Source organism: Thamnophis sirtalis, unplaced genomic scaffold (genome assembly GCF_051295495.1).
Source record: "Thamnophis sirtalis isolate CommonGarterSnake01/CBP01778 unplaced genomic scaffold, rThaSir2_p1.2 scaffold_8, whole genome shotgun sequence".
Lineage (NCBI taxonomy): Eukaryota > Metazoa > Chordata > Lepidosauria > Squamata > Natricidae > Thamnophis > Thamnophis sirtalis.
This window is the reverse complement of record NW_028261388.1, coordinates 54,292,361-54,310,278: the sequence shown is the minus strand read 5'-3', so window position 1 is coordinate 54,310,278 and position 17,918 is coordinate 54,292,361. Positions and strand designations below refer to the sequence as shown.

At 41.7% G+C, this 17,918-nt stretch overlaps 1 protein-coding gene across 2 annotated transcripts in view; it reads left to right on the top strand.

The window, feature by feature from the left end:
* TMPRSS2 (transmembrane serine protease 2) overlaps window positions 1-7,002 on the top strand; it is a 33,735-nt gene extending 26,733 nt beyond the window's left edge. For both annotated transcript variants that reach the window (XM_087721686.1, XM_087721685.1), the window contains exons 11-14: window positions 2,447-2,542; window positions 3,285-3,427; window positions 4,210-4,362; window positions 5,716-7,002. In XM_087721686.1, coding sequence (XP_087577812.1) covers window positions 2,447-2,542; window positions 3,285-3,427; window positions 4,210-4,362; window positions 5,716-5,727 — 404 coding nt within the window. In that variant the 3' untranslated portion in view covers window positions 5,728-7,002. The remainder of the gene's footprint in view (window positions 1-2,446; window positions 2,543-3,284; window positions 3,428-4,209; window positions 4,363-5,715) is intronic.
* The last annotated feature ends 10,916 nt before the right edge of the window (window positions 7,003-17,918 follow it).

Below are 17,918 nucleotides of genomic sequence, written 5' to 3'. Positions count from 1 at the left end.
GATTTTAGGCTGGATTAGATAGATGTAGTCTGATGAGCATGTTATGATGGTATGTCACAGGATAATTCAATTTGTGTCTGCAAGAAAATTGTAAAAAAATTATATATAATTTTTATGTCATGGTAAGAATTATCTTTGTTCCCATCTTTAGAAATATATAAACAATTCATTAGATGTTATTTGTTATAGTACTTTCCTCAGTATTCTTATTAAATTAATAAGATGTATCTTGCTTTAAAAACATCCAGCATAAAATCTTGACCAAAATGATGCACATTTATTTCAATTACATTCTGCAATAGTTGATAATATTGAGAGTGCACCCTAATTATTTTTATGATTAGTGGATTTATGACGTTTAAGTAACTGTGTAACTGTTGTGCAGATACAATGTTGTGACCCGGCTCCCAAAGAATGACAAGCCCTCTGTATTTAACTAAACATGCCTTTTATTAGGAGTACTAGCAGCCCTGTCTCTCTCACAGCAGGCTAACAAATCTCTAAGTCCTATGGAAAGTGACACTCGCTCCTTTTCCCTTTGAAATGGCCCCAACACACCAGGAGTTCCTCTTCTCTCCCTTTCTGCTCTCCTTCCAGCATATCTAAACAGATATCTCACCAATGCATCTATGAAAATACTGGCAGCCTTGAAATTTCTACCATAATCTCTGGATTCGGATGTTTTCCCATTTTTTCCCCATATAAGCAAAGAGAGAGCTTCAAGATGGATTATTCCAACATATTGGTTATTTTGCCTTGTTTTAATATGAAGCCGTTGGGTGGCTTTGCCATCTTTTTTTTCTTAATTGATTGTGATAAGAAAAGCAACCAAAGGAAAACATTTAATTCATATTTCATCTCTCTCTCTCTCTCTCTCTCTCTCTCTCTCTCTCTCTCTCTCTCTCTCTCACACACACACACACACACACACACACACACACACACTCACACACACTCTCTTTCTCTCTCTCTCACACACACACACACAAACACGCACACTCTCACTCACTCACTCTCTCTCATTTCAAGAAGAATTCTGATAATTTCCAAACAGGATTCTGAAGTCAGGCTATCAATGGCTGACCAGCAGGGAGGTGAATAGTTGTCTGCCACACCTATTCATTTCTGCCCCCTGTCTTTTATCCTCAGAGCTAGGGTGGGGTTTCGCTAGCCGCAGTGGCTCTTCCATCCCAAGGACTGTCCCATAGCTTCCCACTGGTCTCTTCTTCTCTGCCTTCTGTGCATCCACGTGTCAGACATTGGACCCAGCTGTTCCTCCTCTTCCTCATCAGCCACCTCCAGACCTCTTGACTCTCCATCTGAGGGCTGATGAATGGCCCAAGCTCTGCCTCTGTTTCTATCTCTAACAGCTTCATTCCCTCTTCCCCCTCGGACCTCTCAGATTGCCTTGATTCTCACCCTGACTTCCACACCTCCTCCTCATCTGATTCCGCTGACAGGTCACAACACAGAGACTACTTATGATGGGAGGGAGGCAGACAGATTTATTCCATATTGATTTTAATTAATTGTATGTATAGATATGTGAGAAGATATTATGTATTGGTCTTTGTAGAAGGTTAAGGTTAATTTTTTGTTTCCCAACAACATAAGTGACCAGGAAGCTTGTAGACTTGGCATTCCATAATTTTAACCATCAGGTCCCTCCATTGGTCACTTGATCTCAATGCCAGAATCTCTGTTAAAGCACTCCCAACAAATATGTAAGAATGCATTATAGGCGGTTATGATATAGAGGATCTTAACACAATGAAATGTGAAAGTTGTTAAGATTATAATAGTATTAAACTAATTTGGGAGTCACCAATAAAATATTACTTATGAGAGCTTGATCCTTTGAAGAAAAGGGGAGCAAATTTCTTATTTGGCTACTTTCCTTTCATATTGTTTAACCAAGAAAAGGTTGAGGGCTCCCAAATTTAAAAGTTCTGTTTTGTAAAACCAACTTAATTGCTAGTAAAATATTTGTTGCCTAGGATTTAATTTTCGATAAAAATGGAGGTCTGACTTTTCTTATGGAGAAGAAGAGAAGGGGACTGATCTTTCCCAGTTGTGTCCATCAAGCCACACTGTCAGTTGGAGGATTGGGAGATGGCAGTAGTTTATAGGCATTCATCTCATTGACCAGCAGCTTTGTCTAACAGTCTGCAAATTTTAGAATTTGTTTTGGGATGCTTTTGGCTGCTTTTGGAATTCCATTAGTATACTGTACATATCGATGCACAGCAGTCTGTTTCTGAGTGAGCCGGTATAATTGCTGATATGACATTAGACAACCCTAAATTCCTTGTGTGTGGGAGCTTTAGTGTATCTAAAATGCCCAAGACTGTACTTTACAATCTTCAGGTTTAGAATTATAAAGGTTTCCTATCAAGTTCTGGTTTTTGTCATAGTTACTGATTAACAACATGTCCTTGCTTCAAAGATTTTATACGACCAGTTTGTTTGCCCAATGCTGGAATGATGTTTGAGACTAACCAACAGTGTTGGATATCTGGATGGGGAGCTAAATACCAAGGAGGTAAAATGAACTGCTATTAAAACTTCATTGTTAATTATTACCAGTTCTTTGGTATTATGGAGCTGACGTTTTCTTTCCATTAAAAAATTATCACACCACCATGTTCTTGAACTCTTTGAAATAGTTTAAGGCAGAGAGTTAACTGAGGGTTCTAAGCATCATAAAATAGTGAGGAGTCCATGCTGGGATATGATATGGGGAAATGAATTGGCTACATTTACAAGATCTTAAGCTCCTTGTGCCTGACATATTTCATGCTTAATTCAAATAAGTGGATGTGTGAAGTGTATTAAAATTTAAATATCAATGTTTCTGAGGAGTTTGTAATCATTTCCAAAACTAAGCTCATGAAACTTCATACAATTCAATCTCAAGTACTTACGTATATTTTCACACATGGGATGAGGGAGAAGGGGGAGGAAATGCTTAGTTCTTAATGTGGAAAAGTTGGGAAATGTTGATCCAGTGTGAATCACATCAAAATCAACTGAAATATCTATAACTACTGATGGCCAACTTACATTTTCACATATATTTCTGTGAATGAGCCCACATACGTTAAACAACTTTGCTTTTAAAAAAAATAAGAAGAATGGGCTAAAATGGACAACAATAAAATATATAGGAAAATTAAAACAAGATGTGTCTTGCCCAGGAACTTTTCATCATTGTGGATAGTTTTATGAGAAAATTTAGTATTTGCCTTTTCATATGTAATTCTTGGGTCTTTCTCCAACTGCAGGTAATACTTCAATGGATCTGAATGCAGCAACTGTACCTCTGATAGACTCATCTATATGTAATGGAAGATATATCTATAATGGAATTGTTTTGCCTACTATGATATGTGCTGGCTACTTACAAGGAATGGTGGATTCTTGTCAGGTAACTTATGAAATGTGAAGCACTTTAATATTAGTTTGCAAAGGCATGTAATGAGATGCAAGATAAGACAGTTCAAAATAGGTAGGCATTAATAAAAAATAGGGAGGCTACAATTCTTAGTCAGAACATTAGAAAAACTTAAAAAACAATCCATGTAACAATTCTCTTATTGCTATTGTCTGTTATCTCTGGGTATCTTACAATTCTTGCTCCAACCTCACGAACAGTGATCATACTCAGCTGAGGAAGTAAGGATGCCTTAAGAGTTACAGCTTACTACAATTAAGAGAATGCATACTTCAAAAATAAATAATAATAATATAATGGATGCCAATATAAAACATATTTCCTACCCTCTTTATAGCTTCCTGTCTATATCTTGCTTTTTTATTCTTAATTATTTGGAGGTAAGACCTCTTGCGACATGTCATTCAACAAAAGTCTTTCAGCAATTTACAGTAGAAATGTTTACTTGGAAGAGTCTGCAGCCTCAGCCACTTCAGATTAGAAACTTGCACTTGATATTTAGTTCTCCTTAATAATTTATTAATATAGATTAATTTCATCAGTCATTTATTTTGCATTCCATGTAATCTTTGCCCTAAACTCAGGAGATAGCCTTTCATTACCCAGCCTCCTTTGATAAATGCTTTTTAATTTGTAATATTTTAGTTGGAAATATTTTCAGATTCTTACCACCTATACCTCCTCAGATAGGATATTTATTCAATTCATTGAAACAGAAATACTACAATACGTTTATGCCTTGTGTTTTGTTTTAGGGTGATAGTGGTGGTCCATTGGTAACCATGAAGAATATGTTGTGGTGGCTAGTGGGTGACACAAGTTGGGGAACAGGCTGTGCTACTCAATATAGACCTGGAGTTTATGGTAACATTACTATGTTCACAGAATGGATTTACCGAAATATGCAGGTAACTTTCTAATATGTGGTAGAGCATATAACATGCTTTTCATGGTTTTTCATTTCTTAAGCATGACATAATAACTGAAAGATCTGAATCCACCTATCTTAAACTTGGTGGTGAAAAATGCTGGTCTAGAGGAAGATATTTTTTAATTCCATGCAATTTGTACAACTGCTTGCCTTGTCCTATTTGCTCTCATTCACACTTTTCTTTTCCCATGCTTTCTCATTAGAGAAAAAGATCAAGAGAATTATCTGCTGACTTTCCCTAACCAAAAATTAGAACTTACTTTGGGTACCTAGGTCTGGCTACTCTTTCTCAGGCTTTATATCTTCCCATTCTGTTCTTGCATAGTGATATATCCCATGCTATACCTGTGTCTGTAACTTATTTTTAATTTATTGTGGAAAATATAAGTGCATGCATATTAAACCCATAAAAATGTTGGTATCTTCCTTCCACTCTAGAATTAAATTTGTCAGTTTCTCTGACATGTGGCTCTCCTGGCATGTGATCCTTTGACTTAATTTATCAAATAAATTTTGCAATGGAAATTTACATGACCATAAGGTGGAGAGAGTTAGTGTAATGGTTAAGGCTACAGGCTGGAAACTATGAGACTTTGAATTCTAATCTTGTCTTAGCCACAAAACCTAATAAGTGACTTTAGGCTAGTGCCAGTCACTTCTCACAGCCGTAGGAAGGAAGCAATGGCAAACCATTTCTGAAACCTTGCCAAGAAAAATACAAGGACTAGTCCAGGCAGTTGCCAGAAGTCAACATTGACTTGAGGGTGCATGTACACATCAGAGGTGGTATTCAGTCAGTTCTGGAGAACTGGTAGCGGAAATTTTGAGTAGTTCGGTGAACCAGCAAATAGGCTGGCCCCGCCCCTGCTGCCTCCCAGCCGATCTTCTGTTGTTGCCCTGAACAGGAGAACGGAGCTGGAAAGCAGGTTAATGGGGTGGGGAGAGAATGGGGATTTTGCAATAGCCTTCCCCTGCCATGCCCACCAAGCCATGCCCACAGAACCGGCACTAAAAATATTTTGAATCCCACCACTGGTATGCATGCACATACATACAAATATACTCTTTTCTACTGCCTATAATGGTTTATGATTTAAACCATTATAACCAGGAGTTTAAAATTCCATGTAGAAATGATGGCTCTGTGTTCATACATCCAAGGCTGAAATATGTTCATATATCTGGATATAAAAGGCCCTTCATTTTGCTGGATGTTCATTGACTTTATTATAATTCCAATTGTCTCCTTGAATATGTCACCAATCCTGAAACTGACTATTTTTGGAAAGGAATCTCTTAAATATGCTTCCTTATTTCTTTTTCTTAACAGGCAAACAGATGATACTGCTTCCTTTGGCTCACTTTGATCAAGGGTGGAACAAATCCTTTTGTTCCTTCTAAATCGTTGGTTATGCTTTCAAAATGAGTTCTGAGTCCTTAACACTTCATATGCAGACTGTAATGGGAATGTTTGCAAACTGGTTCCATTTGGACCATCTTGTTCCATATCAAGCAGTTGAAGAACCTGATTTCTTGAATCTGATGTTAACAATCAAAGGCGAACACCTTCTTTTTACCAACTAGTTGTTGGTTTCCTTTATTTCTGAAGATTCTCTACCAGTTGGCATTCATTTTAAAGTTAAAAATAATGTTTGTAAATTATAAATTATGTTTTTGCTTTTGAAATCAAATGCAGCACCTCAATTTTTTATAAGTGATGTTTAATATTTAGGATATTAATGTTGAGTATATCTGGGCTGCTGGATGGCCCATTTTTTTAAAAATGAGAAAGAACCACATGAATATTTTGATATAAGGTGTGAAAGATTTTTTCTTATGAATATTACTATGCATCTTTTGTATTCAAGTATTCATTATTTTTATTATCCCATAGGTAATGATTCTGAAACTATATAATTTGAATATATGTCTCTTCCAAAATGTATAGATAGATTCAAAATCAGTTTATTCTAGAAAAAAGAAATACTAATTTCTAGGCACATATCTTTGATGCAGAATGAACAAAATAAGTATTCTAAAATGTCAATAATTCTCCTGCTGTGGTAGCTGGATGTGCTAGATAGGTCCTCCTCAGCTGCTGAACCTGAAAACAATAGCAGAGAATAGAGTTATTTTGTGAAGGTGCATTACATACTGAATTGAATCTGTCAGTTCTACCTCATTTTGTAAAACAGTAACAAAATTGGAATGGGTTAGGAAAATGTATTGGTCTGTTTTTTTTCTTACAAATCCTGTTTGCAGTTAAGAAAGGCTGCTATTGCAGTAGTAAAATTTTAATTCTATGAGTCCTATGATTTGGACATAACTAATTATGCTGCTATTGAAATGCACTTTTTAAAATATATCTGTTGGTGGGAAAATTCACTTCAAGTTTTGGAAGTGCAATACTTTTATACAATGAAGTGCCATTGAAATGGTTATTGAAAACATTAAATGTATTTCAATAAAGTGAAATCAATGTAAATCATGCATAATTATTAATTATCACCGCAATTTCAGTTAGTAAATATTTGGATTTTTTAAGTTTCAAAAATGAAGTACAGCATTCTTTGTCTAATCTACAAAGTATTTGAAAAATAAATATTTTACAAATACAGTATTGACTTTGTAGTCTTTCTTTCCTTCTTTCTTTCCTTTTCTTTCTTTCCTTTTCTTTCTTTCCTTTTCTTTCTTTCCTTTTCTTTCTTTCCTTTTCTTTCTTTCTTTCTTTCTTTCTTTCTTTCTTTCTTTCTTTCTTTCTTTCTTTCTTTCTTTCTTTCTTTCTTTCTTTCTTTCTTTCTTTTTTTCTTTAATGTAGTGTAGATATTCCCTGAAATGACTGAGAACTGAACAAGGAGAGTGAATAAAGATGAATAAACAAAATATATGCATAAAAATTTCAGCAAATTGTATATTTTAAATGATGTTAAGAACAGGGTCAAAAACATGCTTCATCCCAGATTCGTCAGTTCTGTTCCAACATCAGTGATGACTTGCTGACAGAGATGACTATACTGTCTCCAGATCCAAGGATAGGGATAGTCTTGCCTCCCATATTTCCAGTGGTAGTCATGCTTGCACAGACATGGGAATAGCAGGGGAGACTCCAGACAAGAAATCTAGGACTGAACTTCTTCCAGATGGATGTTTGCCTCCTACAGATTGTATAATAACATTCTCTGCTTTTTGTTTGGACAAAAGTGATGCTCTCTCTTCAGTTCAAGTAACATGTTTCAACATAGTACTTAAAAATGTTTTTAAAACAAAAACTAAATATTACTGAACATTTGGTATGCTTACATACCAAATGCACATACACATACAAATGCACATTCAACATTTCAATAGGCTTTTGTGGGTGGAAGGCACTTTGGATTTCAACTCTTGTAAAACTCTTCCCAATGAAAAGGGCAACTAGTGATGCTGCCTGAGGTGAGTAATGGGAGGTTGCTGTTCAACACACATGAAGGGAACCTAGATATGAAAACCTCAAGAGTCGTGATGGCGAACCTATGGCATAGCATGCCACAGGTGGCACACGGAGTCATCTCTGGGCATGCGAGCCAACATCCAGGTCAGTTCCACTGCGCATGCGTGCATGCTTCCCACTGGCCAACTGATTTCCAGGTCTCTGCTGGGAGACATGCATGTGGGGGTGGGGTGGTGGTGTGCACATGTATGGGAGGGTCATGTACACATTGGGGGGTGGAGGTGTGCACCACAACCCCCATCATTTTTGGTCCCAGGAGGCTTCAAGGGGGCCTGCTAACATCAAAGGGGGGTGGGGGGGGCGCACTATCTATCTGCTAGCACCAAAATGGAGGTCATATGCATACGCAGGTGGAGGGACCTGCGGGGGGGCATTGCATTATGGTTTGCAATCACTGTTCTAGAGGGTTCAAAGGCCTTCATAAACTCTTTATTTCTAGCTATTCTTATACTGGAGGGATTGCCTTTTTCCAAGAGTCTCTACCTATTCAACCAGATTGAGCAGAGTGTGCATGCTGCAGATCCCACCAGCCAAAGAGTGTCAGCTGGCAGGGACCAGAAGACAAGGTTTTTCCTTAGTTGCTCCTGCAGTATGCAACATCTTCCCTTGGCAGACCTACCTACCTACCTACCTATCATCTATCATCCAGTGACGTGCGGTGAGATTTATGGCTGGTGAGGCACTGACGTCATCACAATCAGATTTACAAACATTAAAATCCTACAAATTATCTTATCCAATATTTGATTGGCAGCAGTTAACGGGTTATGTTTAAACTCTCATATCAGCATTCTTTACACATACTGTAGCACACAAAAAAGCATATTTAATTGAAAAAAATTGAAGTTATTATGGGTCTTACCTTTACTTATAAATGAAGTCCATCCGCCGCTCCTTCTGAACAAAAGCATCTATAACTTGTTGGTAGAATTTTTCATTGTCTTCTTTTAGTTTTAAAAGTCTCTGTCTCGATGGCGATCACAGTCAAGGAAGAAAGTCATCCTTGATGTCGTCGTGCTCTGTGGCTGTCATTTACTCTGCTGCCGCTGAGTCACAGGAAGTACAAGCGCCTACTACTATGAGTCAGGAGAACTGCATGCCTCACCTAGTCTGACTTTTTAGGCGTTTTATGATCGCTCAGCACAACAAACACGTTCTACACATAGTTGTTGACAAAAAACACTCCATTTTACATTATATACATCAGCTAAACTATTCAAAGTGACATACAGAGAGACAGCAATACAATCTCATTACAGATCATGTAAAACAGTTAAGCAGAGTCATCCATGGTGAGGCAGCAGCTAGCTTAGCCTCACCTCAGCTCTCGCCTGAGGGGCTGAGCTTGCTGCAGCCTCACCACAAGCTCTCGCCTGACTAGTTGAACGGTAAATGTGAAAATTCTGCAATTTTAATACAAAATAATGTAAAACTGATGAAGTTAAATGGAAAATAACTTTATGGTACAGATCAGTAGATAAATACAAGCATTTAATTTATTTTTTCCTTTTACATTTGTTTTCTTTTCATGATGAGAGGTGAGGCTGTGCCTCACTTGCCTCACCTTACTGCATGTCACTGCTATCATCCATCCATCCGTCCTCTGTCTGTCTATGTGTCTAACTTCATCTTTATTATTATTACAATTAAAAATGGACGGCTATACAAAATGAACAAATGAATGAATATTTGAAACTTCTTGCTATTCTATGTTTAAAGTTCCCAAGTATTATTTATACTTGGTTCTCACATAAACAAAAGCTTTAAAAATAGATATTGTAGTAAAATGGGGTAAAAATTATATCAAACCAGAATGCACAATAAAGACAGCATCATTCATTAAATGTTCAGATGAAGGGCCCTGACCTTCTACATTAAAGATAAAAACACCTTAATTACCCAGGGAGGATGTTCTGTGACTCCAGAGCTTCATTAAAGGAAAGTCTTCTCCCTGGTTGCCACTTAAAATTCTCTGGTTGCCATTTGCTTAGTCAGTGTTATTATTCTCAGGTTGCGGATTTGGACAGGGTGGAATGGTTGAGAGGAAATGGCTTAATTAAGGCTAATTACAAGGCAGCCACAGTGCTTCTAGCCACTGTGCAGCTCCAATTTACAAGCCCTGCCAAGTCCACAAAGTCACACTGACCACAGAATTTGCAATTCCTGTACCTGTTTTGATTATGTTCCTCCTTTGCTTTAACACTCATTTTCTCATTTTATTTGGGTTTATAGGCCACCCTTTTCCCTGAGGGGACTCAGGGCGGCTTACAATCACCAGGGAGGGGGTGCAAATCAAAATAAACAATATACAAACAAAATAAAATAATAAAAACACAACTTGCATTCAACATTCAACACTCGGGTGGGGCAAATTAGAGACTTATCCCCAGGCCTGTTGGGAGAGCCAGGTCTTGAGGGCTGCGCGGAAGGCCTGGACGGTGGTGAGGGTGCGTATCTCGACGGGGAGATCGTTCCACAGGGTCGGAGCTGCAACAGAAAAGGCTCTCCTCTGTGTAGTTGCCAGTCGACATTGACTGGCAGATGGGATTCGGAGGAGGCCCAGTCTGTGCGATCTTATCGGTCGGAGGGAGGTAATCAGCAGAAGGCGGTCTCTCAAGTACTCAGATCCACTACCATGAAGGGCTTTAAAGGTGGTCAACAGCACCCTGAAGCGCACCCGGAGATCAACAGGTAGCCAGTGCAGCTCACGGAGGATGGGTGTTATGTGGGCGAACCGCGGTGCGCCCACTATCACTCGCGCGGCCGCATTCTGAACTAACTGCAGTCGCCGGATGCACTTCAAGGGCAGCCCCATGTAGAGCACATTGCAGTATTCCAGCCTAGAGATCACAAGGGCTCAAGTGACTGTTGTGAGAGCCTCCCGATTCAGGTAGGGTCGTAACTGACGGACCAGGCGAACCTGGGCAAATGCCCCCCTGGTCACAGCCGACAGATGAAGATCGAGAGTCAGCTGTGGATCCAGGAGGACTCCTAAGTTACAAACCCTATCTGAGGGGTATAAAATTTGACCCCCCAGCCTGATAGATGGAACATTAGCCAAATTGTTGGGAGGGAAACACAACAGCCACTCGGTCTTGTCCGGGTTGAATACCAGTTTGTTAGCGCTCATCCAGTTCTTAACGGCCTCCAGACCCTCGTTCATCACGTCCACCGCTTCATTGAGTTGGCACGGGGCGGACAGATACAATTGCGTATCGTCCGCATATTGATGGTATTTTATCCCGTGCCTCCGAATGAACTCGCCCAGCGGTTTCATGTATATGTTAAATAGTAGGGGGGATAAGACCGAACCCTGCGGCACCCCGTATTTTAGGGGCCTCAGGGACGATCTCTGCCCCCCCACCAACACCGACTGCGACCTGTCCGAGAGGTAGGAGGAGAACCACTGCAAAACAGTGCCTCCCACCCCCACCTCCCGCAGTCGTCGCAGAAGGATACCATGGTCGATGGTATCGAAAGCCGCCGAGAGGTCAAGGAGAACCAGGATGGACGCATGGCCTCCATCTCTGGCCCTCCAGAGATCATCGGTCAATGCGACCAAAGCGGTTTCTGTGCTGTAACCGGGTCTGAAGCCAGACTGGAAGGGGTCAAGGTAGCTGGCTTCATCCAAGGCCCGTTGAAGCTGGAAGGCCACCACCTTCTCAACAACCTTCCCAACAAAGGGAAGGTTGGAGACAGGACGATAGTTATTTAAAATGGCTGGATCCAAGGATGGTTTCTTCAGGAGGGGTCTTACCACCGCCGTTTTAAGTGCGGCGGGGAAGTGCCCCTCCCGAAGGGAGGTGGTTACGACCACCTGGATCCAGCCACGTGTCACCTCACTGCTGTTGGCAACCAGCCAGGAGGGACATGGGTCCAGAATACAGGTGGAGGCACTCACAGCTCGAATGCCCTTGTCCACATCCCCAGAGGCAACATCCTGAAACTCAACCCAGAGATGGTTTGCCAAGTGATCCTCTTGTGTCCCGGCTGGATCTGCAGCGGTGGAGTCCAAGTCCGACTGAAACCGAGCAACTTTGTCCGCTAAGAATTGGGCATAATCCTCAGCTCTACCCTGCAAGGGTTCCCCCGTATCCCTCCTATTTAGGAGGGAACGGGTTATCCTAAACAGGGCGGCTGGGCGGGACTCAGCGGACGCAACCAAGGTGGCAATATGAGATCTTTTTGCTGCCCTAAGTGCCCTGATGTAATCCTTGGTGCAAGTTGTTAATAGTGCTCGGTTTGACTCGGACTTATCAGACCTCCACAAGTGCTCTAGGCGTCTTCTCCGGCGCTTACAGGGGTATGGTCTCATTTCCCCTCAGACCAAGATCACACATCCACTGCTCCGAGAGAAATACGAGGTCGAGCATGTGACCCGCTGAATGGGTTGGGCCCCGAATTACCTGGGTCAAGCCCATGGCTGTCATGGAAGCCATGAACTCCTGCGCTCCATCAGAGTGTTCCCCGAGCGATGGCAAATTGAAGTCCCCCAGAACCATAAGCCTGGGGAACTCAATTGCCAGCTCGGCTACTGACTCGAGAAGCGAGGGGAGGGCTGCTGCAACGCAGTTGGGAGGCAGGTACGTTAGCAGCAGACCCACTTGACCCTTGAGGTCCAACTTCACCAGCAGAGTCTCACACCCGACAAGCTCCGGAGCAGGGACCCTACGAGGTACTAGAGACTCCCGGATAACAATAGCCACACCGCCACCCCTTCTCTGGGCTCTCGGCTGATGAAGCACCTGAAAACCTTCTGGGCACATCTCTACAAGGGGGACTCCTCCTTCTGTGCCCAGCCAGGTTTCAGTAATACATGCCAGGTCTGCCCTCTCGTCAGCAATTAAGTCCCAGACGAGAGGAGCCTTGTGAACAACAGACCTGGCATTTAGCAACAGCAGCCTGAGACCAGGGTCCTGATTACTGATGCCATCTGGCCTTGGAGTGGGACTCATAGGGCCGGAAGGAGGGATCTCTGTAATATAGCGAACCCTCCTTCCCCGGTAATGGCCAGCCCTAAAGTCCCCGCCGTATCTGCCTCTCCCTATAGTGACTGTTATGTTCCGACCCACTCCCGTATCCCTGGTCCCCCCAGCCACCCCGATGGCCCCCGCGTTCCCCAGCAGGTCCTCCGAGGCACTCATACTCATTCACTCACCCAAGCAATCTCCACGCAGTAATTAAAACACAAAATACAGCCGATAAGTCAATAAAAGTGGAACCATTCGCTCAATCACTTGCGTATCCCATGCATATCCCATACAAAGGAAGAAAGAAAAGAAAAAAGAAAAAGAGAGGAAAAGAAAAGAAGGAAGTTGCGCAGTTACTTAAAAGGTGCAAATTCTGGGAAAGTCCAAAAGAAAGTCCAGAGTGGTTGAGGGAGAGGGAGGGCCTTCTTGCAAACTGTAAGTGCCCTCCACTCGTCCAATAGTGGTGCTGTCTGCGGTAGCAGGTCCGAGGTGGCATCAGGCAGCGATGGACATAATAGATGGAAGTGCAGGTGGAAGTGCAGATAAGAGGGCAGATGAAAATACAATCCAAAACGTCCAAAAGCCACTCTCAGGAAGGAGTCAAGTCTCACACAGTAAAAGGCCCTACAATGGCGGGGGCCCAGTGGGGGAGAGAATGCACTAACAGGAGAGGCCAGACCAAGGGGAGAGGAAGGGGGGGGTGCAATAATAGCAGATGGTAACGACCTCCCATTCTCTCCCAGTGCTGTCCCCGGCTGACCGCCTTCTCCCTGGAAGAGAAAAGATGGATAGTCCAGTGCAATTCTAAGAACTCCTCACAGTCCTCAAGGTCGGGAAGGCGCAGCTGAAAATGGCGAAAAAGCTGAGAAATGTCACCCAAAGGCATCATACGAGGGCCGCCCAAACGGCGACCCAGCTGTTTGCTTCTTCGGGCCCCCTGGAGTTCGTTCTCCTACTGGAGCCTCTTCCCTCACCGGCCTGAGAGAACTGCAGTGGGAGCCTGGCTGCTTTGGTGTTAGAGTCCAGCTACCCAAGCCGCCGAAAAAGGGAGATTCGTGTTTTCTAAACAGCCACAGCGACCAGAGAAGCCGACGTGGAAGAGAGAATAGCAGAGGGAGGGGGGGGAAGTCTCTCAGCCAGCAGATGGAAGAAAATCGAGGCTCTCTCAGGCCAGCCGGGTCGTAAAAGCACCCCCAAACATATTACCCAACATCTCCAACCAAGTTGGGCTGCAATGCCTTCCAAACGGCACCCGGGCGGCGTCTTCAAAGTGCTTCTCCGGATCAGCTGGGCCGCGGCGTCTTCCGAGCGGCCCCCAAACAGCGTCGGCATTTTTCTTAAAAGGCAGCCTTTGAGAGCGATATCTCTCTAGTCCGCTGCCAGCACCAAACCCCCCAAGAGATCACTCGTTCCCTGGTCTATCTCTCGTTCGATTTCGGGGGCGGTTTCTCCTTCTTTTGGTATTTTTCCCCGCAAAAGTGCCGGAGCGAGAAGCTCCGCAGACATATTCCTTCGCACATGCGCAGCAGAATACATGTTGGGTTGATATGTATAACATGTGCATTTCCTATGCTCCAGTTCTCAACATTCAGCTGGGACATCTGAAGGATAATTGTGTATATTCCCAGTTGGCCAAAAGCCTGGCTACTTAGAGTAACCTGTTGCGAAGAAGTCAATGTCCACACAAGACTTAGGAAAGACAAACTTTATTTCTATATTGAAGAAGAAGAGGGAGAAACCTCTGGGTTTCACACCCAACGAGCACACCAGAAATCTAGCAGCGCTATTTTTATACAATTTACTACAGAAAACAAAAAGAATTGCTGACTGGTTACAAAGTTATATCACAGTTACACATCCATATCAAGCAAAGCCATTCCCATTATATCATATTTAATTCACTTTATTGTCATATAAATGGACTACTTCTGGCTGTGTTTTTACTATGCTAATGATAAATTATATACACCAGTGGTTCTCAACCTTTTCACCATGGACCCCCTTTAAATACCTTTTTGTGGCTATGGACCCCCAAGACTTAAGATGTAAATCATTTTTTTCAAGCCTGCGGATCCCCTGTGATGACATCATGCCCCCCCAGGGGTCCGTGGACCACAGCTTGAGAACTATTGATACATACCATCTACTCTATATGCACTTTTCAGAATTACAAAGCATATTACAAAGTCTCCACAATTTCAACATAGTGTATTTTATTTTTGTTCTCCTCATGTAACCTTAAATGAGATGAATGTACAGGTTTTATTTTTCACTGGAATAAGCACATTTCATGGAAGAAATTTGTTTTGTCCTCACGCTTACGACTGACAGCCGGCAACAGCCAAGCCGTGCCTGATTGGCTAAGGTACGGCTGGCTGAGCGCGGGCTGTCAGATGCGCGCCTATTGGTTGCCCTGCTTGACAGCTCCATATAAATAGCTGTCAAGCAGGGTGAGGTGCTGAATCACTACTTACTAGTTGTGTTGTTACCTCTGTTGCAATAAAGCTGTTTACTTTACCTCAGGCGCCTCCTGCCTCGTAATTCCTCGGTCCACTTCAAAATTGTTTAGTTCCAGGTAAAACTTGGTGGAAGTATGTTGCAGATCTTACTGGAATGCTCATTAAAATAAACAAATTCAAATTACAAAGAAGATTGATTTGGAATGTTCATATGTTCCTAAGCACATCTCTCAGGTGTAATGTCAATCTGTGATTTTTGTCATTGAATTCTGCTTAATGTTTCATCCTGTATGAATTTTCATTATCAATCTGAGGACAGTAATGAACTTTAAATGTCATTCCATATAGTAAGTTTTTGCAATGAGATATCAGAGGTACAGAGCGGTGCTAGAGCTAAGGTGACATTATAGAATACAAGCAACCTGAAGGGGGCACTGAAACCATTGAGATTTTTTTAAAATTATTTTTGCAACCTACAGTATTGCACAGAAAAAAAGTTGGACGTCATTTCTTTTCTGTCTTTGTACTTTTTTCCTTTTTTTAATTTTTGTTCCTTCTACATTTTGATCTTATAATGAAACTTAATAAAATTTAGTAAATAGAACTAGAATGATATTGTTGCTGATCCGCTAATCAAATGTAACTTAAACTCCTACATGTGAATACTGATAGGATCCACTGAAGTCAATAGGACTCCTCAGAGAAGCAAGTAGAGAACAGCAGCATTCTGTTTCACCTGAACCCTGTTGACCTGCTTAGCCTAGATTTTAAAAGATTAAATCAGTTATACTTTGGTCTAGCTGCCCTGATTTAACTTTTTAAATATTTTTGGCCTGATTGATTGAGTCTTCATTGACATTTCGACTACGTATTTATTTCCCCAGCTATAAGCTAAAAAATTTAGATCCTGAAGATTAAGAAGAAAATGTAATAATCTACTATACTTTCATTTAGAAATCAGATTATGCATTAGGGCAGATAATGCAACCTTGTGGATATATCTATTATGAAGAAATGAAAACTTACGGCCCTTCTCCAGTGGTTCTGCGATTCATGCACGACTCAGCAGTGTGCTTTCCCCTCATGATATTGGCTTCAATTAGTTCCAATACTATGAGTGAGTGAGTGTTAAGACATTCTTAGCTATACCAGTGTTAAAAGTAGCATTTTCTCCCAGGTTGCATAACATGCTATGCTTCACCAGTCATCACATAGAGATGAGCAGTGGCAGATTGTACCACAGATATACTAATTGCCCTTTCAGGTAATAGATACACCAACTTCCCTTCAGTCTCAGGTCAGCATTACCTGTTGCCCTTCTGCTACTCTGTTTTAAAATACAAGAACACAGTGCCTCATGAAATAATCCATTTTCCAGAACTTGATAAATATGAAATGACATAGTGGTTAACTAGCATAACAAGTAATTTAAATGGTTGGGTTAATAGTTTATTTATTTAAACTACTTATATGGCCATCTGCCTTACATAGTGATCCTAGGTAGCTCACAATAAAGCAGAATAAAATGAAATGAACCCTTTCTACTAGACACCACATCAACCTCCTTGCTCAATGTCCTCCGACCTAACCCAATGCTTGAGGAAGAGCCAGATCTTTATGGTCTTCAGGAAGGCTAGAAAGGGGTGGGGCCAGGGGTGGGTTTCAAAAATTGTTCGAACCTACTCTGTGGGCGTGGCCTCCTTTGTGGGAGTGGCTTGCTGCCCATGTGACCGGATGGGAGTGGCTTGCCACCCATGTGACTGGATGGGCGTGGCCTGTCACCCATGTGACCTGGTGGGAGTGGCCAAGTCGATGTTATTACTAGATATTATTAATTACTAGATATTATTAATTACTAGATATTATTAATTACTAGATTATTATTAATGCGTAGATAACTGCAGGACATTACACACCCACCCACACCCACACCCTATGACAGTGCTAGGAAAACACCAAAAAAAATAAAAATCCCCCCCCCCCAAAAGACTGCCAATGAAACCAGGTTTTTTTTCCTAAGCCTAAGAACAGGAAAGACAAAGTCACTAGAATAAAAACCATCAAGGCAATGTGGTAAATTATAAAGGACAGGCGCTCACAGAACCATCAACCACCTCAGAATTACCTAAACAAGGAGGATGAAACACACTGCCTTGCAACAAACCTGGCCTGCCCATAGAAAAGCAGCCACTTTGAGACACATAAAACTGGTCTGAACACTTAAAAGCAACATATTGCATCACAAATAAAACATTTGCAAAAAGGAATAACATTTCTTGTAATAAACATTCTATAAACAATAAATAAATAAATAAATAAATAAAATTTCCCTAAAATAATTAAAAACTACCACGTTCAGAGAACACCAAAGGACCACACAGTCCTCTCCCTCCTTATCTTTTTCTTTTTTTCCTAACTTTCTCCTCCTTCCCCCCCAACCCCACTCCCTTCTAGCACTGATGATGTTACCAAACTAGGAGTGCTGGAGAGGAGCTCTCACAGGGAGAAGAGCTTCCCACCACAGGCACAATCTATCTGCAGCCCTAAATGACTGCAAGCAGCAGCTTCAGGCACCTGCTCGCAGCTGACAGTTGCATTTGGGAGCGGAGGTGGC